The 24,756-nt window shown below is 39.9% G+C and overlaps 1 protein-coding gene across 1 annotated transcript in view; it reads left to right on the top strand.

The window, feature by feature from the left end:
- LOC138745230 (voltage-dependent calcium channel subunit alpha-2/delta-4-like) overlaps window positions 1-24,756 on the top strand; it is a 270,894-nt gene that overhangs the window by 75,207 nt on the left and 170,931 nt on the right. The window contains exons 16-18 of the mRNA XM_069902292.1: window positions 9,457-9,534; window positions 11,482-11,562; window positions 13,214-13,288. Of these exons, the coding sequence (XP_069758393.1) occupies window positions 9,457-9,534; window positions 11,482-11,562; window positions 13,214-13,288 (234 nt within the window). The remainder of the gene's footprint in view (window positions 1-9,456; window positions 9,535-11,481; window positions 11,563-13,213; window positions 13,289-24,756) is intronic.

Here is a 24,756-nt window from a genome sequence, read left to right as displayed (position 1 = left end):
CCAGTCACGATCCCAGATTGTGCTCAATCCTTCTGCACCTGCATCACAGGTGTACAGCTGGCCCAACTCTAGAGTTCCTGCCAGTGTCACTACCCTGGTTAGTCTGTGAAAGCACCAGGCCACAAGCAATAACTTAGTTTCATGCAGCAGAAGGTATATCCTGCTCTAATACTGCTGCCACAGGACATTTTGCTGTTTCCAACTGTCTTTGAGACAGCTGGAAAAATATATAAACATTATTGAAGAACATAATGTGCAATAACATAATTTTAAACACATTGAATTGCTACTAATTAATTAAAATTATAGAAATTCCATGACATAACCGGAAAATTCAGAAGGGTAAAGGTAATTTTTATGATTAAAAAGCATTTCCTAGTTAATTTCTTTAAAACAGCACCCCCCCCCCCCCTCCCCAAGCTAGCCAAAGTGGTGGTCATATTGGACCTGGTATTCAGATTTCAGATTTTCAGACTTCAGATTTATTGTCAGAGTGCATACATGACTTCACATACAACCTTGAGATTCTTTTTCCTGTGGGCAGGCAGAATTACCAGTTATTGGTAGTGCAAAAAAAGTCTGTGCTCAACATACACAAGTAAATAATAAAGAAATATAAAGAAACTATACAATACAGAGAGAAAATAAATCAAAAAAGGTGTATAAGTAATTCCCTGATTGAGTTTGTTGTTGAGGGGTCTGATGGTCAAGGGGTAGCTGCTGTTTCTGAACCTGGTGGTGCGGGTCTTGTGGCACCGCCACCTCTTTCTTGATTGTAGCAGTGAGAACAGAGAGTGTGCTGGATCCTTGATGATTGCTGCTGCTCCCCAACTGCAGCTTTCCCTGTAGATATTCTCAATGGTGGGGAGGGTTTTACCTGTGATGTTTTAGACTGTGTCCATTACCTTCTGCTGGGCTTTATGTTCAAGGCTATTGGTGTCCCCATATCAGGCAGTGATGCAGCTGGTCATCACATTTTGCACCACACATCTGTCGAAATTTGCCAGAGTTTCCGATGTCTTAACAAGCCTCTGCAAACTCCTGAGGAAGTAGAGGCGCTGATTTGCTTTCTTCATGTTGCCATTAGTGTGTTAGCTCCAGGAAATGGTGACTCCCAAGATCTTAAATTTGCTCACAATCTACACCTCTGTTCTCCCAATGATCACTGGATCGTTCACCTCTTGTTTTCCCTTCCTGAAGTCAACAGTCAGCTCCTTGGTTTTGGTGACATTGAGTGAGAGGTTGTTGTTGGTGCACCATTCATGTTGTAAAATAAAATTGGATTAAGTTATGACCTCATGGTGAAGTTGTCAATGGACAGCAGTGATCATATTATGAATTTTATTTTCAATTTGAGGGAAAGAAGAATGAGTCCAAGTTTAGTATTTTGAACTTGCATATGGGCAATTCTTCTTCTGTCTATCCATCCCATAGAATGATGATAGATCTTTCAGTCATTTTGTGGGGTTTGATATGTGCGTCCTGTACAGGCTGATCCTTGACAGTCACTATGAGGATACCCCACTCTTCAGAAAGGAACAGCGTGTGCGTGAATGGATTTTAGGTGAATATGGGATTGCACAGGTCCAGACCCATCCTCTCAACATCCCCTCCTGGATCCAGTGGCATGCTGAGGTCCAAGACAGCTGGTGAAAGTTCTGTTGCAGTGAATGGCCAGACCAAGCTTCAATGCAAGGGATGCCCTTTCCACACTTCACAGCATGTGTTTGCTAGATGGCCGATGATTCTATGAGTGAGTTCGTCCGCCCTTTGACAGGTCTTGTTTTTCATCCTGCAGGGTGACCAGTCACCCTCTTCACCAGGAAAGCCTGGTGGGGGAGCCGGTTTAGTCACTGACCACTTCTTCTTTGGCTTGGCTTCGCGGATGAAGATTTATGGAGGGGTATGTCCACGTCTGCTGCAGGCTCGTTGGTGACTGACAAGTCCGATGTGGGACAGGCAGGCACGGTTGCAGCGGTTGCAAGGGAAAATGGTGGGTTGGGGTTGGGTGTTGGGTTTTTCCTCCTTTGTCTTTTGTCAGTGAGGTGGGCTCTGCGGTCTTCTTCAAAGGAGGTTGCAGCCCGCCGAACTGTGAGGCGCCAAGATGCATGGTTGGAGGCAATATCAGCCCACTGGCGGTGGTCAATGTGGCAGACACCAAGAGATTTCTTTAAGCAGTCCTTGTACCTCTTCTTTGGTGCACCTCTGTCTCGGTGACCAGTGGAGAGCTCGCCATAGAACACGATCTTGGGAAGGCGATGGTCCTCCATTCTGGAGACGTGACCCACCCAGTGCAGTTGGGTCTTCAGCAGCGTGGATTCGATGCTTGCAAACTCTGCCAGCTTGAGTACTTCGATGTTGGTGATGAAGTCATTCCAATGAATGTTGAGGATGGAGCGGAGACAGCGCTGATGGAAGCGTTCTAGGAGCTGTAAGTGATGGCAGTAGAGGACCCATGATTTGGAGCCGAACAGGAGCGTGGGTATGACAATGGCTCTGTACACGCTGATCTTTGTGTGTTTCTTCAGGTGGTTGTTTTTCCAGACTCTTTGGTGTAGTCTTCCAAAGGCGCTATTTGCCTTGGCGAGTCTGTTGTCTACCTTTTTGTCGATCTTTGCAATTGAACTGACCACTATGGGCAATAATAAGGACATGAAAGCAGACCTAGTGTAAATGGGCGGCATGGTGGTTTATTGGTTAGTGCAATGCCTTTACAGTGCCAGCAACTGGGACCAGGTTTCAAATCCCACATTATCTGTAAGAAGTTTGTACATTCTCTTTATGTCTGCGTGGGTTTTACCCGGGGGCTCTGGTTTCCTCCCACCGTTCGAAACGCACTGAGGGTGTAGGTTAATTGGATCTGAATTGGGCAGCACAGACTTGTGGGCCGAAATAACCTGTTACCATGCTGTATGTCTAAAAAAATTTAAAATTTAAATTTAAAATGAACTGGCAAATCAGATTAAGGAATACAGTGTTGACATTTAAGGAAGGTTTTCAGAATAAGCTGAAGAACCAGGGATATAGATGGTACAGGTGTGATAGAGATAGAGCAAAAAGAGCGGGAGTACGTTGTTGATTAAGGAGAATATCATAGCAGTACTTAGTGAGAATATTCCTCAGGGATTGTCCAGTAAAGTTTTGTGGGTGAAACTTAGGAATAAGAAGTGCAGTGATCAGTTTGATAGGCCCACAATAGCAGGAATTAAAGAAATAGGTATATGAGTGGATGGCAGGTAGCTGTAAGAACAACACTATTGTAACAGAGGGGACTTTAAATTCCCTATTATTGACTAGGGCTTGGATGGACTGAAATTGTCCATAAAGGTTCTCTCAAGAAATATGTGGATAGCCCCACAAGAGGGAGTAAAACTACACCTCTGATTGGGAAATGAGTCAGGCCAAGTGACTGAAGTGTCATTGAGGGAGCACTTATGGACAATAATTTTATTTGTTTTAAAAAATTATGGTAACAATACTGGGGGTGTAGCTTATTTGAGTGACAAGGATTTGTGGACTTGAATGGGTGTGTGTATGAATTTTTTAAGAAATAATAAGTTGGACTGAAATTGGATCAAGGCTATTTTTGTTGGTGTGGAGAGTGTGGGTGAGTTCACAACCAGCATTTTTCTGTTAGAGTGAAGGGCAAGCCTGGCAGTATTAGTGAATCCTGGTTGATGAGAAATATTTAAGCTCTGGTCAGTAAAAAGGAGATATATGTCAGCAAAAGGCAGCAAGGATAAAGTGAATCCTTTGAGGAATAGAGATGTAGGAATACACTTAAAAGAAATGTCAGAGTGGCAAAACGAAGACTTGATGTATCTTTAGCAGAGAATTCAGAAGACCAATGTGGTCATCTCTGTGTTGAGCCACAGGAGCTGGGCACGGTCTTAAATTAATACCTCTCATCTATATTTGCTAGGGAAAAGGTCTTGGAAGCTAGAGAATACAGTACGGGGAAGATAACAGTGATGTCTTGAAACTTATCCATGTTACAAAGTTGGTGGTGCTGTCAGTCTTAAAACACTTAAAGGTGGATAAATGCCCAGGCCTGACCATTATCCAAGACATCATGAGAAGCTGTCGTTAGCCATGGGTGAGATATTGGTCATTTGGAGGATGACTACTACTATGTCTTTATTTAAGAAGGGCTGCAAGGACAAGCCAAGAAACTACAGACTGATGATCTGGACATCAGATATTGAGGGGAGTCTGACAGAAAGGATTTACCTGCACTTTCAAAGACGAGGATTGTAGATAATTAACACAGAATTGAATATAGGAAATCACGGCTCACAAACTTAATTGAGTCTTTCGAAGCAGTTACAAAGAGAATTGACAAGGGCACGATGGTAGACTTTGTCTACATGGACCATGTCAAGATGTTTGAAAGATCCCACATGGTAGGTTAGTCTGGAAGGTGAGATCACATGGGATCCAGGGTGAGATGGTCAATTGGATGCAAAAAAAGTCAGCGAGTGCATTGATAGGTTCTTGATTACTAAATATATTAAAAGTTTGGGAGAAGTCAAGAGAATGGAGTTGAGCGAGAAAAATAAATCAACCGTGATCAAATGGCAGAGAAGATGGGCTGAATGGCCTAATTTTGACCCTAAGTGTTATGGTCATATGGTTTTCCATTTAAGCCAGAGATCAGAAGAGTTTATTTTCTGTTGCACTACACCAGGAATAGTCTCCCGAGCACTCTATAATATAGCATCACAACAGCATTCATGCTCCATGACTTGCAATAAAGGACAATGCTCCATTAGTCTTCTGTTCCTATACAAGATTTTATTGGGTTTCTAGTACCAGGACTCCCAGATCCCATTGTACGTCTCACTCTCAAAGTCATAATTTGCTTTTTATTCTTCCTTCCAAAGTGGATAGCCTCACATTTTCTCTTATTGTTATCTATCTTGTTACGAACTAATAAAATGTTATTAGTACTGACAAAGGAATAGCAATGGAAAATTCACCAGACAATGGTAAATTAAAGATAATTGTTTTTATTAAACTATTAATAACATTACATTTCTTACTTATCTCTAAACTTAACTCTATCTTAAACCTCACTATGCGCAAATGTATATGTGTGTGCGTATGTGTGAAATTAAATCCCAAACTATTACATTTTAATCTTAAATCTGAAAAGTCAGTTTTAAACTCCAGCATCAAACATATTTTGTTTTGCTTGAAGATTTTTAAATCGCAGTACAGAAGTAATAATGAAGCATTTTTAAACATTATGTCTTCAAATCTCTTTAAACTCACAAGTCTTTTGATGAGTTGTCTTTCGGAGAGATTACTTCCTCCAAGCGATTTCACAAGCTCCTTAATTTCTTGCCTAAGAGTTATGGAATCTGTTTTCCTCTGATTTCTTTCTTAATCAAGAGCAAAGTGGTCTAATTTACTTTTACGTCACTTGTGTGTTCCCCTTTTCCAGGAGTAACCTTTTCTGGTTACTGTATTTTATATTCTGAAACTGTCCTCCTTATTCAAAGACACAGTGAAGTGACTCTTCTTTATGGCCACTGATTTTGTGTATCTCCTATAAGGATAATACACTAGAGAACAGCATCTTCTTCTCTCCAGAGACTACTGTTTTGTCCCTGTGTCTTTCGCAGGAGGGTCAATTTCTTCCAACTGTTTCAAAATGTCTCTCTCTCTCTTCATTTATGTTTCTCTGAAATAAAGTGACCTGACATCACTACTGTTTCTGTTTCATTTCTGTCCAAAACATTCTTGTCACTTCACATCCACAAACTTCTGCCCTCATGTCTGTTAAAGTCTACACAGGTCATTCCAATGGTACTTGAGTTTTGACACAACTGTCAGCATAATGATGAATGTACTCAAAAATGCTTTTAAGAACCACTCATAGTACTTGAGTTTCCAATTAAAAAACTATTTCAGATTTATGGCTCTTTTTTCCAGACACATCGACTCCGAAAATGAACTTTCTTTCTGAGTTTCTGTAAATGTAATGTAACCTGTGTGTGACCCTGTATCCAGCCCACAAACTAAGAAATATATATTTTATAACTAAAGATTAACACAAATCCATTACAATCTGCATTTTTGTCCACTCACTAAACTTCTGATAAAACTTTTTGAAGGGTTTGTGTTCTCAACTCAAGTGACTTTGAATCATCAACAAATGTGGCTGTGGGAAATAAAAAACTTTGGATAATAAATAGTTGAAGCCTCAGCTCTCCATGTGGCAGTCCACTAATTACAGATTACCAATTTGAAAATGACTCTTTAATTGTGATTCATTTTTTTTGTTAGTGTAACACTTCCCTATCCATGCTTATATTATCATCCCCAATCCCATTCATTGTGAACACTGGGAAATGTGGCTGGAAATCCTGGAGTACTGGAAAAAGCCAGTAAGATCAGCCAGTTGGTGGGGACTACCAGTTGCCCCAATAACCACAAGGACAAAGACTGAGGGGAACATTAGGCTTTATTGTATAGAAGACTTGATCTGGCCCGGATCCAAGCTAGAGAAGTGCAGGGAAGGGAGAGGTGGTCTAGGCCACAGGGAGGAATCCAGTGGAGAGTGTCATCAGGGTGCGGGCCAGCCCGTGCCTTTACCAGCCAATGACTATATACAATCCATATCATTACACCTGTCAGTTGCAGAATTTGTTCTGATTTACTAATTCCTTTCATTATCACACCCACGCTGATCACTGTAACTTAATTTTGCTTCTCCATGCAGTTCTTTGCATTTCCTGCTCTCTCTTCTCTACCGTTGATTGTTGAGTTTTCAGAGCCACAGCCATGCATCTATAATCTCACTCTTACTCTAATACATTGTGTATTATGTTCAAAGGTCTCCTCAGGTAACCTCTATTCAGACAAGATTTTCTCCTGAATTTTTTATTAACTTTTTTTTCTGTGCTCTATTTTGGAAATAATCTTTTGATTTTTTTTGTACTAACTAGGTTGTAGAGTATTATTAGTTAGTCTCAGATAATAGAGATAATTTTTTATATGTTCTCAGTTGTTCAGTAACTTTAATATCTCCCTTTTAGGGATGGTGAAGTTTAGACTGGTTTTTACTTGGGGGAAATACTTGGGGCACACTATAAATAAGACCAACTTTATCAAACATCTTTCTTATGTTGTGCATGAAATATATTCATGGGCAAACTTTGATAGGAAGAAATCCCTTTAAACATTTCAAATAACTTTGAAAGTTCAATAGTTCATTTCCTGTTTATGGATGTCTCTTCCTGATTGGAATATGGAGACTGGCTCCTATGATGTAGCTGGACTTGTTTAAGTCAATAACACACCGATAAACTGTGCAGAATATAGTGTTCAATGAAGCTTACATAGGAACCAGCTCCAAACCAAAATGTACTTTATATTTTTTGATGTATAGTGGAAAGAAGTTAAAAATTGGATCAAGGCAGAAAAAGTCGCACTCACTGAATAGATTGATTATCTATTAAAAGTGAAACAATGATTTGTTGAGATTTTTGTTTTTAACAATGATTTAGATGGGCACAAGAGCAGGCAGGAAATGAAAGTATATAGACCATAGGTAGCCGACCTAAAGGCTTAAGCTTAAATGGCATAATCTTACTGTGATGTTCTATTTACTACAGTAGTGGTTAACAATAGCAGATTTATTCTCATATACATTGTACACACACACTGAAATTTTTAGTTTCTGCAGCTGAACAGATGCTTCATTAAAAACAACGACAATAGTATATTTTTATGATGTGAATCTATTTTAAACAATTTGGTTAAAAGCTCCACTATAAACCCTAAAAATGAAAGATTGGTTAAAGGTTTGGTAATGGCTCAGACCTTTCACTTCCACTTGTCTTTCAGACCACAGGGAATGTTTGTTCTTTCTCTCTATGAGAAATGGAAAGAAATTTGCAGACTGTAAAAAAAAAAAATGCAGAAGTTATTTTATCATGTAACTTTCTGTTTTTTTGGATCTTGAAGAATGCAATTCCAGCAGTCTATTCCCAGGATCCTTCCATTATATTCTTATTGCGTTGCATTGGTCATTGTGAGGTTCAATGCGTGTTTCTGAGGAATTGCTGCACCCATTGCCTGGGAGTAACATTTTGATATTTCTTTTTACTTAGCTAATGATAGGAATGTTTATAATTTCAATTGCTTTGCAAAAGTTGATGAAGTTTTCCAATAAATGTCATGAGTTGAAAATAAAAAGGGTAACAGGAACTGCATGCAAGGCCGTTATGTCAGTGATGCCCCGAGCTTTGTGTTGCTGATCTCCACTAGGTGATCAGGATCTCCGACGTGAAAGGAAATCAAGCAAGCATTCCTGAGCAAAGGAAGTCAAACAGTATATTCTTCAGAATCTATTACATTGCATGGAAGGATTTATCGGTTATTTAAAAGATCATACTTGACAGGAATTTCTTAATGGTTTTGATTTGTGGTGTTTATATATGTGATGCAATTTAATGTTACATTACTAGCAGACTTGTTTGGTTCATTTTATTAATTAGTGCTTTACTGTCATTTTGTGGTTTAATGTGACTGAATATTTTGTCATTTCTTCTCATTTATAATTTACTCTCCTCGATCCCTCTCTTATACTCAATATCATCATCCTCTTACATCATCATTTCTCTGTCAATCTCATCACTGCTAACTGCTACAGTCTATGGAGGTAAACACAGCATGTGTTGTCATTATTTTTTGTTGTCTTCTGAAATCATTAGTCATTTCCTTGAACTGTGCGGTGTTGTGTGTATTTAAAATAGTGTTGTATGTACATAATGTGAACTGCATGAAGTTATTTTTTTTTGATTATGCATAGCTTAAGAATGTCAAAGAAAGTAACCAGAACATTCTGCAAAGGTTACAAAGGAATTACAGTATTAAAAGATCCCATATTTACAGTTAACTCACCCCTTCTGAGATGTTCTGAAGGAAATTTGTTTGTGTGAATTAATTCTGAAAATGGTGATATTGATTTATTTTTATTTCTCTTGCTGGAAGCATTGTGTGCATATGCTTCATAATCTGAAAAAGTCTCTCAGCAGTATGAATTTTTAAAAAAAATTCTATGTTTAGACAGTTCATTCAGTGTTTTGCAAACTAGCATATCTGGATCCTGCATCTCACCTTGGTCGTTAGGGGAAACAGGAGCCTTTTTCTCAAGAATATCTATGTCTGATTTCTCAGAAACCACATGTGGTTAAAAAAAAATATTGCCTTGCCCCACCCTGCTGCTGTCTGACATTCATGGGATTGTATCAATTTTTTTTTAGAACATCTTATCCCTTTTAACCATCGAGTTTTAAGAATGATCTTAAGCATCATTTCATGTCTTCTGTCTCTTGAGTTCCATTTTGCTTTCAGAGGTCCAGAAGCAGTTATGCGCTGCCCATCTGTTATCACCCTTGCCTCTTGTCCTTTTTATTAAGATCTAATCATCTGTTTATTTGACAGCTGTTTCAATCAGCTGCACAGAATCTGCTGCTTATGAGCACAGTAGCCATGCCAGTTTTCAGCAGAAAGAATGAAACCGTGAGTACAAATCACCATTCCCTTTGCTCAGCCTCAGTTTGTATATATTTGACAGGGTTAAACATCAGACAGTAACCATGCAAACAGAGGTTGGAAACATTAAGATTGTTTTCCTTGGAAGTAAAGGATGGTTGTGAGAACATAGAGCATTACAGCACAGTACAGGCCCTTCAACCCTCAATGTTATCCTGACCTAATATACTCCTACCAAAATATAAAAATCTTCCCCATCTCGTAACCTAATTTTCTTTCACCCATGTGCATAACTAAGACTCTTTTAAATGTCCCAATTGTTTCAGCCTTCACCACCACCCCGGCAAGGCATTCCAAGCAACCACAGCTCTGTATGTAAAAAAAAACCTGCCCCTGAAGTTTCCTCTAAACTTTCCTCCCTTCACTTTGTACAGTCGTTCTCTGATGTTTTCTATTCCTGCCCTAGGAAACAGGTGCTGACTATCCTCTCAGAATCTTGTAGATCTCTATCAAGTTTTCTTTCATCCTTCTTCACTCCGAAGAGAAAAGCCCTCGCTCTGCTAACCATGCCTCATAGGACATATTTTCCAATCCGGGCAACATCCTGGTAAATCTCCTCTACACCATCTCCATAACTTTCACAGCCTTCCTAACATGAGGTGACCAAAAGTGAACACAATATTCTGTCTCACCAGAGATTTGTAGAGTTACAATGTGACCTCTTGACTCTTGAACTCAATCCCCCTATTAATGAAGCCCAGTATCCCATAGGGCTTCTTAACTATCCTATCAACTTGCACGGCCACCTTGAAATATGAATGGATTGGACCCCAAGGACCCTCTGTTCCTACATACTGTTAAGCATCTGACCATTAACCCTGTACACCGCCTTCTGGTTTGACCTTCCAAAATGCACCACCTCACATTTTTCTGGATTGAACCCAATCTGCCACTTTTTCCACCCAACTCTGCATCCTGTCTATATCCTTTTGTAACCTATGACAACCTTCAGACTATCCACAACTCCTCCAACATTTATCATCCACAAACTTACTTATCCGTCCTTCCGCTTCTTTATCTCGGTCAATTATAAAAAATTACAAAGGGCAGGGGTCCCAGAACAGATCCCTGCAGAACTTCACTAGTTACTAGTGAGATAATAGATTTGGCTGAAACATTTGAAAAAACCTCTTCCCTTTGATTTGTGTGTCAGTAACCAATGAGTGTCGATTCATGATCATGCCAAAAGCTTTGAAGAGGAGAAGAAAAGTGTTTTTATTGAGAGTGAGTTGGCAGTACTTGGAATATTCTGTTTGAAAAGATGAGGAAAATTAAGAAAATCAATGGATTTAGTATTAGTGCAGGAATGTCATGCAGAGGTAAAAGTTCAGCCATAATTTTATTGAACAAGGAAGTTGGTTCTTCAGAATAATAAACTTGATCAGGAAATGGACAAAATACAGGATGTGGAAAAAAGCATGTCTACTCTATAAAAGATTCAGTACATTTTCCTGTTTTTCTTTACTTACACTAGCTTACTATATTTTTGCAACCCATCCACCTTCAACATTGCTGGCAAATGCTGGTGTGGTGTAATGCTTGCAAGCCCCCTCTGTTCTCACATCCTTGCCAACTGTGTTTCCTCCATTAGGCATCTCCTTAATGCTTCCAATGTTGCAACAAATTGTGTACTTCACATTGCTTCGTATATTCCTCTATCCCAGAACCCCAACATACATGTTGTCTCAGTCTTGTCAATGGCCCAAGAAAGTGATGTTCCTTGACGTGACCTATGACTTGTTCTTTGAAATGTTGTTAAAGGTGACAAACAATCAAGGTATGCACCGTATGAAGCATTAAAGCTCAAAATTCCATCTGTATTTTATAATGGTAGCAAAGAAGAGTGATTATAGGTGGTGGTTTTAAGATTGTTGGTTCTTTCTGATTTAATCTTCCCTCACGATACTTCTGTAGAGAGCACATGGTATTCTCCTGGGAGTTGCAGGTTCAGATGTTCCACTGAAAGAACTATTGAAGCTAGCACCAAGATATAAGGTAAGTTGTAAGCTGCATCAATACTTTTCATACTTAGAGTGGGGTCTGGAGGAATACATGTGGAAAGTTTTAAGCTCCAGTTAGTTAATGCATTATATCATTGTCTTTCATACCCAGCTAAGCGGAAATGAGTAATTTCAGATTTAATAACGAAACAGAAATAGATATCATAAAATGTCTAGTGTGTCATGTATTTCAGGGGTTGTTTTGAAATATTTTATTGATGTGAACCAGAGTTGCCACTATCCCCTGTGTTTGGTGTAGTAATCTATTATTCATTGATACTTCACTGCTCCTCTGTGTCACAATGGCTCCTGTTGTTTGTTGTCACTTTGTGTGAGAGTCATTTAGGTAGGAGGCAAATTGAAGCCTACAGATATAAAGTGAGTGCATTTTTGTTACATTGGTTTGATGTATAGATTTTTAGTGGTACCCATAATGTTGCATCTTGACTCTGTGTCCTTCTGAGTTATGGACATGTTTGACAATCAGCAAGCGAACCGTAAGCTTAAGAAGATCATGTATGATCTGTCAGCAGCAGAATGTTTTATCTCACCAGGTCATGGAGGTGCAGGCTCACACTAGTCCCAGTGGGAGGGGCCACAAAGGATCATGGGAGTGGTGCTGATAAGCTCTTGGAGAGTTCCAGTAAAGACTGTTGGTTTGTTCAACTTACTCACAACTATTGTGTGGCATTTTCTTTCAGTTGCTGCACACCACACCAACCACATTGGCTTAGATTTTCACTAAATCCATTGGTCCTAGCTTTTCAGAAAGACATTTCAACAGCCATTTATTTTTCCTTTCATTAAGACCATAACCATATAACCATTTACGGAGCGGAAACAGGCCATGTTGGCCTTTCGAGTCCGCACCGGTTCACTAATTTTGTGCGCCCTCTTCAAGCATTGGTCCCGGTAGATCTTCATTCAATAATGATGGGCGAATTCAATGCAGGTGGAATCAGATAATAGCAAAACTATGAGCAAACAGACATGTCTATTTCATGCAGCCACACTTGCCCTTATGCTTAACTCCATCTTGGCACTTTTTTCTAACGTCCTACCATTACCTTATTTCACATAGTTCACTGATCTTCCTCCCCAACCACATTCTTCAATTATTCAACCAGGGCTTCTTCTGGGCACATTATTGTTTCATCCCTTTCCTGTCATGCCAGCAAATTTATTATTGCTCCCATATTTTTCTGGCAACTTACAATAATTTCTTGTTATTGCTGCTGTAAATTGGTGATTTTTTGGTGACTCTAATCCTCACTCATGTTGAGCTATGGTATAATTCACTTACAGGAGGAGCAGCAACAAGACTTGTGTACAATCCCAGTAACAGTTATTTTTTATACAAAGGCAGATAGTGCCCCCTTAAGTTCCCTTGCTACATGAAACACAACCGATAGATATATTTATGCAACAGTTTGAAATAATCTTTAACAATAGATAGAAATACATCAACAAGAAGCATTATCTATTGTTGCCACACAATGCAAGTACATCTTGCACACAAACTGGATAGACTATAAACCCAGTGTAAACTTAGATTGAAAAGAGAGAGAAAATAACAAGTGATTTTGCTTCTCTGTTGATTCACAGCTGTTTAAAATTGTTCTTTCCTTTTCATATTTATCATGCAGCTTGGAGTCCATGGTTATGCATTCCTGAATACCAATAATGGTTACATACTTGCCCATCCTGATCTCCGACCTTTAGTAAGTAATTTTAATTGTTTTATGTGGAATTTGTACAATGTGGAGAAGAGAATGAAAGGAGTTACTTTCACAAGATGAGATGTTTTGGAGTGGGTGGTCACATTCTAAGAGTGTGTTTAATGTCAGAAGTTGGAACAGAACCTATCTTTACAAAGAGTGCAACTGCTATTTAAAAAGACAATACAATTACACACTGAACAATCAAAGAAAAGAATGGCACGGTTAGCGCAATGTTATCACAGCACCAGTGATTTAGGTTCGAATCCCATGCTGTCTGTAAGGAGTTTGTACATTCTTCCCGTGTCTGCCTGGGTTTTCTCCAGGTGCTTCAGTTTCCTTCCATCCTTCAAAATGTGCGGAGTTGTCGGTTAATTGGGGTATTTTGACGGCATGGGCTGTTAACATGGTGTATGTCTAAAATTAAAAATCTTCAAAAAAATTAAATTAATAAAATTAAAATTAAAGTTACATTTTTTAAATTAAAAAAACACTCTAAACTTTGTATAGGGTATGTGCATCTTTTGGCACCAAAGCTAGGAATTCAAATGGATTGTTTAAGAGCCATCCTGATATGAAGAATGATCTCATGTATTCTTTGTTCAAGCAGAGGAAAATGTGCAAAGTAACCAAATTTAGCTGGTAATTACAATAACCTTAATGACAACTTTTACTAAATTACAATAAGCAACACTTCCTCTTGGATTGGTTTCCTTTTTTCAACTTCTATCAAATTAATCACTTTCGATCTGAGAAACAAGTTAGATTTGTGCACTGGACAATCTACTTCCCTAGTTGAGAGAGATTCTCATCTCATCCAGGCCTCAATGTTCATACAGTGCCAACATCCGGGACTGGATGAGGTGCATTCATGGGTTCTGAAGGAGGTGGCCTTGGAGATTGTAGAGGCATTCCTTTTTCTTGTGATCTTGTGATGCACAGTTATATCATAAAATATTGAAAGAATATTTTGCAAGCAATTTCCAATAGTTACTAATTCTCATTATCTAATATTCACATACTTTCTAACACACAGAAATGTCAAGCTTTGCTTTGAGACAATATCAAATTATAAATCAAATAAATTAAAGCACAATTCTTGGGAAGGACACCCCACCTTCTGCTGCATTCATGATCATCCAGAGCTCCTCTGGTCAGTTGATGTCTTTATCAGATGATGGAGGTAGATTCATCCTGTCAGAGTAAGTACAGAGCATCTCCATTGGTCTAACTATGTTTGAGAGGAAATTTGTGACCTGCAGAATGGATGATTGGTAGATAGGACACAAGAGATCAGCAACTATACATATGGCATTTTCAATACTGACAACATGGACAAATATTCAGGACACACCCCAAGGAATCCAGAAAGTAGGATAACTTTGAAGGACAGAGAGGTCATCAATGTTCACTGGAAGGAACACTGAAGATCTTCTCTACCTAAACTCCATCTTTGTATTAAGAGTCCTGCACTCCCTTCTACAGTGCACTACCTTTTATAATATTAGCAGTATGGACAAGATGTCAAAAGTGCCATCCAATAGCTAAAATACAAAAAAGCCTCTGAAACAATCAACATCCTTAAAATATTTCTTCCTCATCTGGGAAGGGCAGATCATACCAGGGGATCTCAGGGATGGCATATTTATGACCAGCATCAAGAAAGAAGTCAATCTATTTTCATTAAATACAAAGAGGTCTTCCACTGATAGTAGCAGGATCAATAACCACAAGCAAGCTTGAAGCTAGTGATTAAAGGCTTTAATAACCTGAAACGTCAAGCATATCTTTACATACTGCTGGCCCGGATCCAAGTCTGGTATGGAGGGAGGAGACTAGGGCTATCAGCCTTTACTGGGAATCTTACGGGGAGGAGTTAGGAAAGAGTTACAGGGTCAGAGGTGGGCCAGCCTGTACAGTGTAGTGAGATCACCTCCTGCACCTCTGTGTTCCACCACATTCACCCCTTTTTTTTAGATAAAGTTCAGCAGGGTTAAGTTGGACAGCGTCCATCATCACCATTTGTGCAGTCTTTCATAGTTCACAGTTTCAGCCAGTCTTGAGGCTTTATCTGCTGCTGTGATCGCCACAGCACTGGTTGCATCCTTGTTGGAGTCGTTGCTGCTGTCGTGTTGAGATGGCTGCCATGAAAATCTTGAAGATGGCTGGCCCCATGGATCGCATGCAGTGGAGCCCGGAAGAGACGCTGGACGTAACGTCATCCCATGTTGTCTTCCTCCAGATCTCAGCTGCCGGATGTGGGTCAATCCAAGATGGTGACGTGGGGCGTGGTCCGCATGCAGTGCTGCTGGAGGAAGGTTTAGAACAGCATACCTTGGTGTAGTGCCCCTTCCTCCTGCAGTTTGAGCAGGTCGTGCTACAGGCTGAACAGTACTTCCTCTGGTGCTTGGACTGGCCTCAGTAGTTGCTCTTTGTGTGCTTAGCGGAGGAAATGCCAGTCAGAGTTCCCAAGTCCCAAGATGGCAGTGGCAGTGCACCACACCTGGTGGCCACCTGGCTCGCAGAGTAAGCTTCCTCGTTCTTCTGGGCTGTCTCCAGCGATTGAGCCATCTGCACAACTTCCTGTAGGGTCCAATTGCCTTTCTCCAGGAGTTGCTCGTAGACCTGGTTCGAACAGAAGCCAGCCATTAACCCATCGCAGGTGAGCTCCTCTTGGTAGACCACCACGGTCACATCTACGCACCCATGGGCTCATCCCAGCTCCCTCATGGAGTTCATGGGAGCACCAAATTGTTGCTGCAGCAGGGCTATCGCTTCATTGTACTTTTTGCAGTCCTGTATTATTTGTTAAGCTTGATAGTCCACCGATGAAAAGAGCAGATTGTACTTGTCTACGTCGGCAGAGATCGCGTAGGCCTTTAAACACTGCAGCCACATATCAAACTTGACGGAGGCCTCTGGATCCCTGGAGTCGTCTCCAGCTTCTCCACTCAGATCGCCTTGTCCATGGCAAGTAATCAAGTTATTCAATTGTAGCATGATTAATAACCACAAGCAGGCTCGGTGAGTGATTAAAGGCTTTAATAACCTGAAACGTTAGGCACATCTTTACATGCTGCTGGCCCAGATCCAAGGCTGGTATGGAGGGAGGAGATTAGGGCCATCAGCCTTGATTGGGAATCTACAGGGGGGAGTTACAGCATTGGAGGCGGGCCATCCTGTACAGGGGAGTGAGGTCACTTCCTGCACTACCATGTTCCACCACACAGATAAAATCATTGCAGGGATTTATTCAAATGACGAAAGAACTCCTCCCAGAAATGCAGTGCTGATTTTGTCACATCATACATTGGTTTTACTCTGTAATAAATCCAAAAGCAACAGTAATCATTGTACATGGCCCTTTAACTCCTGACAAAAACCTTTTACATTATGACCCAAAATAAATTTAAATTTAGACATACAGCATGGTAACAGGCGCTTTTGGCCCACAGGCCTGTGCTACCCAATTGCACCCAATAGACCTACAACTCCAGTACATTTTAAACAGAAGGAGGAAACCAGAGCACCTCGTGGAACCCATGCAGTCATGGGGAAAACATACAAACTCCTTATAGACAGTGCCGGATTCAAACCCACGTCGCTGGTGCTGTAACAGCATTGTGTTTACCACTACACTAACCATGCTGCCCCATACTGAAGAATCCTTTGAAATTTGGTGGCCATAGACATCATGAATTCATGAAAGGAAATTGATCTTTGGCAAATCTGTTCAAGGTTTTGAGATTGTAACGTGCAGAGTTGAGAAAGGCAAATCAGATGATAGAACTTTTAGAAAGCCTTGGATGAGGTGAGACTTAACATTGTTAAACAACATTAGGATTTTTTATAATGGGAAAAATATTTTGGGGAGGATTGAAAATTGGTTATTGAATAAAAATTAGGTCTTCCAGGCTTTTCTGAATTGTAGTTTTGACACAGCATTCGTGGAATCTGCGTTGAAAATATCCATTTTATGTTTGACAGATTTCTGAATATCAAGAGGGACTATGAACACTTATGGCAAACTTATATCTAGCAATGTCTAAGGTTGAGCAGGAAAAAAAAGCGTGAACAGCTGTTATTAATACTATTACATCCCAATTTATTTTTAAATGAGCAGTCAAGCAATGTGGCAAACATTTGGGTTTCATCATTTAGGATGTGCCAACAAAATGATGTTACACACTAACTTCCTTTGCAATGTCACATTATTATCTACGATAACTAGAAATGCTCAAATGCAAGTTGTTCACAATTTTAAGTGTACAGTCAATATGTTTCACCAATAAATCATTTTATAGTTTCCCCCACTAGAGAGGGTGCAGAGTCAAAGTATGTCAGATGAAAAATGGAGACATGAGACTGCAGATGGGGAAATGGATCAAAAAGCAGACTGTTAGAATAATTCAGCAAGCACTCAGGACTGATGCAGGTTCTTGATCCAAAAATTCGGCAATTCCTTCCCCATCCCCCATAGAAGTTACTTGTATTAAGTGCTCCCATTTTCAGTTCATTTTCATTTGAGTAGGACTGTTACTTTAAGAGAACAAATCAAAATGCAGGGTCTGGAGATTGACTGTGGGTTGACAGACTGAGGACAGCATGTACTCAAATTGGATACCTCAGAAGAGAGCAGAAGTGCCAGGAAACACCAGTGCAGAGATCATGTGACCAACAGATTAAAGCAACAGGAGCCATTTTAAGGAAGCAGCACTTGGAGAAGTATCTCTGTGAAGGGATACTGTGCTGAAGTGCCTCGTGTGGTAATAGACAGTTCGTCTGATTTCTCACTGTAAGGAGAATGAATATATTCCCACCCCCATGGTCAAAGGAACGTTGACTTTTGAAGGGGAATTAGTGTTCCACACCATGACCAAAAGGGAAGGTCACTTTAAACAGCTGACCCACGAAAGGATTCTTGAAGCAGAGGAATACTGCATTTGGATCATGACCATTGTGAGGACATTTCGGCTGACCCACAAAAGGGTTCTGGAAACTTTGTGAAAACCACTTGCTTTGTTTCCCTTATGCCAGGAAAAGAGGAGTTTTGGTTGTCACTCAGTCTGAAAAGGACATTTCTCTGGAGCCATCCCAAAAAGGATTTCATTAGTTTACAACAGTCTGTCATCCTGTTCTCTCCCACCTCATTCGTAAATACTTCTTTGTATCAATTTATGAGTCTTCGTGTCAGCACTGGATTTCTGAGATTGGACTTTGAATGGACATTCCAGAATTAGGCCTTTTGGATATTTTTACACACACACACACACATATCTTTAAGTATAGTTGGGGGTTAAGTTTGGATAAGTTAGATAAGGTGTTATATTATTGGTATTGAATAATTAAAATAATATTTTAAATATAACATGGTCTTGGCTAATTTCTATTCCTGCTGTCTGAATACATAACACTTGAACCACTCTTTCCTCTGGATGCTTGTTTTTTTTTTCTAATGTATGAGAAAGTTGAGGCCAATGTCGAAGTAAAAGCAAGTCCAGGCAAGGGTCTGATAGACTGAATGTATTTACCTTAATGCAAGATGCCTGTCAGGTAAGTCAGATGAATTCAAAACGTGGATTGGGAAGATAGGAAAATTTTAGTTATATATATATATGTGTGTGTGTGTGTGTGTGTGTGTGTGTGTGTATTATGAAAAATTGATTACAGAATACTTAGAAATTAATAACAGGAATGGCCATAGACATGAATTCATGAAAGGAAATTGATCTTTGCAAATCTGTTCAAGGTTTTGAGATTGTAACGTGCAGAGTTGAGAAAAGCAAATCAGATAATAGAACTTTTAGAAAGCCTTGGATGAGGTGAGACTTAACATTGTTAAACAACATTAGGATTCTTTATAATGGGAATAATATTTTGGGGAGGTATGAAAATCGGTTATTGAATAAAAAAAACAATGAGTAGGAGTAACAGATTCATTTTTGGGTTGTGTCTTTGACTAGTGCGATATTGGTCTTTGCTTGCCAGCTGTGGATGAAGAAATCAGGCATCATATGTAATGTTTAATGTTAATGTATGCTGATGAATCAAAGTGAAGTGGCATGGGAGAGGATGCCAAAAGGCTTCAGGAGGATATAGATGTCTAAGTGAACAGGGAAGGACATGGACTGAAAAGTAATGTGGAAATATGTGTGGCATCATTTTCAAAGCTGAAATATCTGCCTTCAGATTTTACATCATGGTTACCTCAGAAAGACGACCTAAAGACCAATGATACTGGTATAAGACTGTTTAACATTGAGCATAAATGTCAAAACTTCCTAATGCACCAAGAGTTTTGTCTTTCTATATGCATCAGCATTCTTCTTCAGCTCCTAGTCTAATCAGCTAATGTATTACCTTGCCACTCAGTGAACAGGAATCTGTGCCATTCTTGCTTTGGCTGCAGTACACATGCCCTGGGTTACCATGTATAAATCCCTTTTTTGGTAAAATAGTGTCGTCTTTTCAAGCTGTGAGGTGTGATGCTTGTGGGTGATGGGATAAGGTGGAATGTGCAGTGTCTGACTGGTAGAGCAGTTCATGTGGCTTTTTATCTGGCCTTCCATCAAAGCTTTTTAACTTCTACAGCGTTTGATTACATGTAGATTTATCAGTGTGCGCTTGGCTTGAGGAAATCCATTCTCGCTCAGGATAGAGGATCACTCTTGTTTACATTTACAGCATTGTTGAAAAATCTAGGTGCTCACACTTTCCCATGGTTAGGTATATTTTGCTTCTTAAAAGCAGAAAATACAGGTTAAGGCAGTATCTCCTGAGAGAGAAACAGAGTTAACATTTCAGATAAATAACTTTCATCAATTGTCACTTTCTCCCAGGAGTAATTCAGTTGTGAAATAAGTCTCAGAAATTAATACAGCTGCAATATACCTTCCCTTTAAGCTTTAAGGAGTGAAGCTGGTAATGATACTAAGCCTCCTGTTAGTGTGTGATGCCAACAAAAAGCGTGGGCAATTCTGGCTGTTTGCAGAAATCCTAATAATGAGCTGGAAGCATGGAATTGGTACGCTGTCTGCATTTCTCTGAACAGGGATATGTTAATTATGCGTTGAGATTTCTATCTGTTTTTTTGACTATCTTATTTAACTCATGGTGAATGTTTCTGATGAAAATCTAAAACAATAAATACTCCTGATTACTATGTTTCTTAATCTTATGGTGTGACCTAAAAATTCTAAGGCATCTTAATGTTTGCACCTGATGGGGTGAGCTATAAAATTTATATGACTGAGCACTTCATATACTTGAGACTGAAAATGTACCATCTGCAAAATGCACGGATGTTACTTACCCAGGCTTCTCCTACACACTTTGCAAACCTTGAGCTCAACCTTGCCCTCAACAGCACAGGATTTTTTTTCTCCTTGCTGCCTCGTGTATCAAAGTTAGCATTGTGTTATTGAAAAATCATCAATCCTGTACTCTGTTGAATTGTGCCAATGTTTATGCTTTGGTCACATTAAATTCCAGGTATCAGCCTGGACCATTTACAGACATTATGCATTTTTCCCATAAGTAGTGTAGGCTTAACTTTGACTAATTTTAGCTTTGGACCCTTTCTCAAGTATAAAATCGAAAGACAACTTGATTTGCACTAATACATTCAACAAATGTAAATAAGTAGTCCATGTGAAATTGCATTGAAGCAGTTGTTGTGAATGAATTATGCACTCCACTTACATTAATGATAAGATTCACCATTGCATTCAATGCCTATCCTTCAGCCATCTCAGGTAAAGAATGGCTGAAGATTAAGATCTCAAGTCAGACACAAAGTACCAGGCAGCCGTGATTCCTGCCTTTCAGCGTGTTCCTGAGTCATGGATTAGCTACACTACAGCAGGAATCTCAAAGGACTGGATTTCACCAAAGCTTTTGCCACGGCCAAAACTTTAGGAGAAATATTAGAGGATGCTTCTTCACTCAGAGAGTGGTGGCAGAATGGAATGTTCTTCCGATGAGATAGTTGTGGCAGGGTCTGTCATTTAAGAGAAGGTTGGATGTGTACATGGAGGTGAGGGGGGTTGAAGGAATATTGGCGGAGAGTGGGAGGATTGAGCTAGTGGATTTGTTCTAGTGAACCGGTGCGGACTCGAAAGGCTGGCATGGCCTGTTTCCGCTCTGTAAATGTTTTATATGGTTTAAAATCTTACAAATCTACTGGCAAAACAAATTTCAATGGGCTTTCTTGGCCAAAATTCCAATATTGAGGCACACATTGCATTCATTCCCCTCATTACACTCTCTCCCAACATCAGTAAGACAAAGGAGTTTATTATTGACTTCAAGAGAGAGGACAGTGTCCACACACCATCCATGTTAATGGCCCTGATGTTAACAGAGTAGATTGTTTCAAGTTAATAGTAAATATATCCAATGGCCTGATAATGACAACATATTGACACAGGTCTATAAAGCACATTGATGCCTCTACTTTCTCAGGGCACTAAGGAGGTTCAGTGTGCCCATTTTATCCCTCAACAACTGCAAAAGGTGCATCATCCCAAACATTTGCTGGATGCAGCACAGTGTGGTATGGAAGTTGCTCTGCTCAAGATCAGAAAAAGTACAAAAGTTAGTGAATGCAACTCAGAACCTAATGAAGAACCCCACCCCCCCCCTCCTCCTTGCACTCCATTTATATCTGCTGCTTCCAACAGAAGCAGCCAACATGCCGAAATATCCATCATTCCAGGCACACTCTCTTCTCCCTCCTCCCAATCAGGGAGAAGGCCTAATCATGGAAACACATACCAAAAGGCTTGAAAATAGTTTCTTCCCTGCAGTCATTAGGCTCCTGAATGAACCCCATAACAGTGCTCTCATGCTTCCTTTGCTCAATGCTAATTGATATTCCTTTTCATTGTAAACAATACTCTTATTAGTTGTGCTCATTAAATGACTATAAGAAAGTTAGAGATAACCTATTTGTCTGTTTACCCAAGAACCCTTCTCACTATATTCTGTGATAATTAAACTTACACACACCCAGCTCTGATGGACAGAATATGAGGTTCCTGAAATAGGAAGTTTATTCTGAGTTTTTCGCAGAAAGAGGTTACCAAGAGGATAGACAAACAGATTGAACCATATACTTAAATTTTCCTTGAGAAAGGTTAACATCCCTGCCAACTCATGCTATTCAACTACTGCTATTCAAAATGGAGAAAGGATATTCAGGGTGGCACTGAGAACTTCAGGTCCATGCATTCTTCTTTCTTTGGCTTGGCTTCGCGGACGAAGATTTATGGAGGGGTATGTCCACGTCTGCTGCAGGCTCGTGGATGACTGACAAGTCCGATGGGGTTGCAGCGGTTGCAAGGGAAAATTGGTGGGTTGGGGTTGGGTGTTGGGTTTTTCCTCCTTTGTCTTTTGTCAGTGAGGTGGGCTCTGCGGTCTTCTTCAAAGGAGGTTGCTGCCCGCCGAACTGTGAGGTGCCAAGATGCACGTTTGGAGGCGATATCAGCCCACTGGTGGTGGTCAATGTGGCAAGCACCAAGAGATTAAGCCGGTCCATGCATTAGGAACAAATAAAAGCCATGTGTTAACAGAAGAAGTAGTGCATCACCTCCCAAACTAACCACCTAATTGTTTCATCCTGTATCTATTGTGCCATTTATGAGAGAATCTGTGGATCCCATATTTGCATTATCAGCAATATCAGATTTCCCAGAACTGAATAGAAGCAAGTCATTATCAATCTTAAAGGCTGTAAGAAGAATTAATCACCCAGCATTCATTCTTAGATGCTATCCTATTTAGTCCCTTAAATATATTTTTGCATTCTTCAGGCAGACAAACAGAGACTTTACCCCTTTAAGTTAATGGCTTATGATCAAAAGGAAGCAAACAGCGTTGTTCTTCGTTAAATAAAAATCTGAATTCTCACAGACGGTCTTTGAGAAATTAAATGCAAGCCAATCACAGTTTCCCAGATGCTTTCCTCATTAATTCAAGGGCTGACAGTATGATTGTAAAGAACTGCTTAGGTTGCTGGACACCCCCACACTACTGGGTTGCCATGGAGGCGCCCACAACCATTGACACAAAGAAAAATAATCCCTGAACCTCAACATTTTAAAAATAAAATGAAATTTAAATAATGAAAGTAAATAGCAAATTAAGGTGCATCTACAAATTAAAGGAGGTGTGAGGTTGGTGTTATTCATAGCAGAAAAAACATCCTATAAACAGGATATTCTGAATGTTTATTGCTCATACCTTCTTAGTTTCTCTTCCAACCTGTCAACCAAACAGAGAAAAATCATTTTAAATTTTTGATTCCTACAAAACTATCCTCTTCCAGGGCTGAGATTTACTCTGCCAACAATTATTTTTTACATGGTGCAAACTTGATTTGACAGGAATACAATACTTCCAAAAAGAAAGGCTGCTTGTCTCATCGGTGAAGTGATTTGCAATGATAATAATTCTGTTCTGTATTTTTTCATAATTTTGAAAAAAATAGCTAATTTACAAAGGGCTGACAGATCTTCATGTGCTGCGAGGCATGGGAAGAAATACCTTTTTTTTATTTTATTACCAGATGACAAAAACCAAGGATCTGGGTACTGTGGTACAAAAAGCTGAATCACATCACTACTTAATAGGCATCTGACACGGCTTGATTGCTGTGATAGTACAGATTCTATCACCAATGTGTATATGTATAGATTGTAGTGGAGGATGACTGTGATTGGCTGAGAGTGTAGCCACACCTATTGGCAGGTCTTAAAGGATTGCTCCTAGCCAAACCAGGTCATTCTGGACTGGTCAACCTACTTGTGATATGCTCCAGTCTTTTAGTTAATAAAAGCCTTGGTTTGGATCAACAAGTCTTGGTTCTTTCGACGCACTCTGCAATTGCCATATTCAAATGACTTTTTCCAGCTGGTCAAGGTGGTACATGATTATAGGCAGCGATTCAGTGCCAGATAAAGGTATTGGGGGGCCTGCAGCAAATATTTTAAAGGGGTCCTAAATTGTGCTGGCTGACTCTTGCAAGGTGAGAGGGAAAGCACTTGCTCTGAAATTGATCCCCTCCCCTGTTAAAACCGACACATCTGTTAAATCAAAACTTACAACAACACCGGCTGGCTCAATGGGGGATAAATTGCCGTCTTGGTTATCCACAATTCTCCATGCAGCTGGATCCACTCTGCATTTCCCTGGTATTGACACTGACAGAGTGGTTCCATCTGCCTGGGAGATTATGGGTAACCAAGATGGCCATTGGTCCTGCATTGAGCCATCGCCGTGAGCTGCCAGGGATAGTCTGTGTTAATAACCCTGATTAAATTTAAGGTTAGCAATTTTGGCCAATTATCACCTTTAATTGGGGTTATTAACACAGTCTGTCAAGTGTGGGTTCTCATAGCCGCTGGCACTGCACAAATTACAACAAAATTTAAGGTTAGTGATTTTAGCCAACTATCACCTTTAAATGGGGT

The sequence above is a fragment of the Narcine bancroftii genome, chromosome 11 (assembly GCF_036971445.1).
Source record: "Narcine bancroftii isolate sNarBan1 chromosome 11, sNarBan1.hap1, whole genome shotgun sequence".
NCBI classification, from domain to species: Eukaryota; Metazoa; Chordata; class Chondrichthyes; order Torpediniformes; family Narcinidae; genus Narcine; species Narcine bancroftii.
Note: the sequence above shows the minus strand (reverse complement) of the source record. Positions and strands in the feature narration are given on the sequence as shown.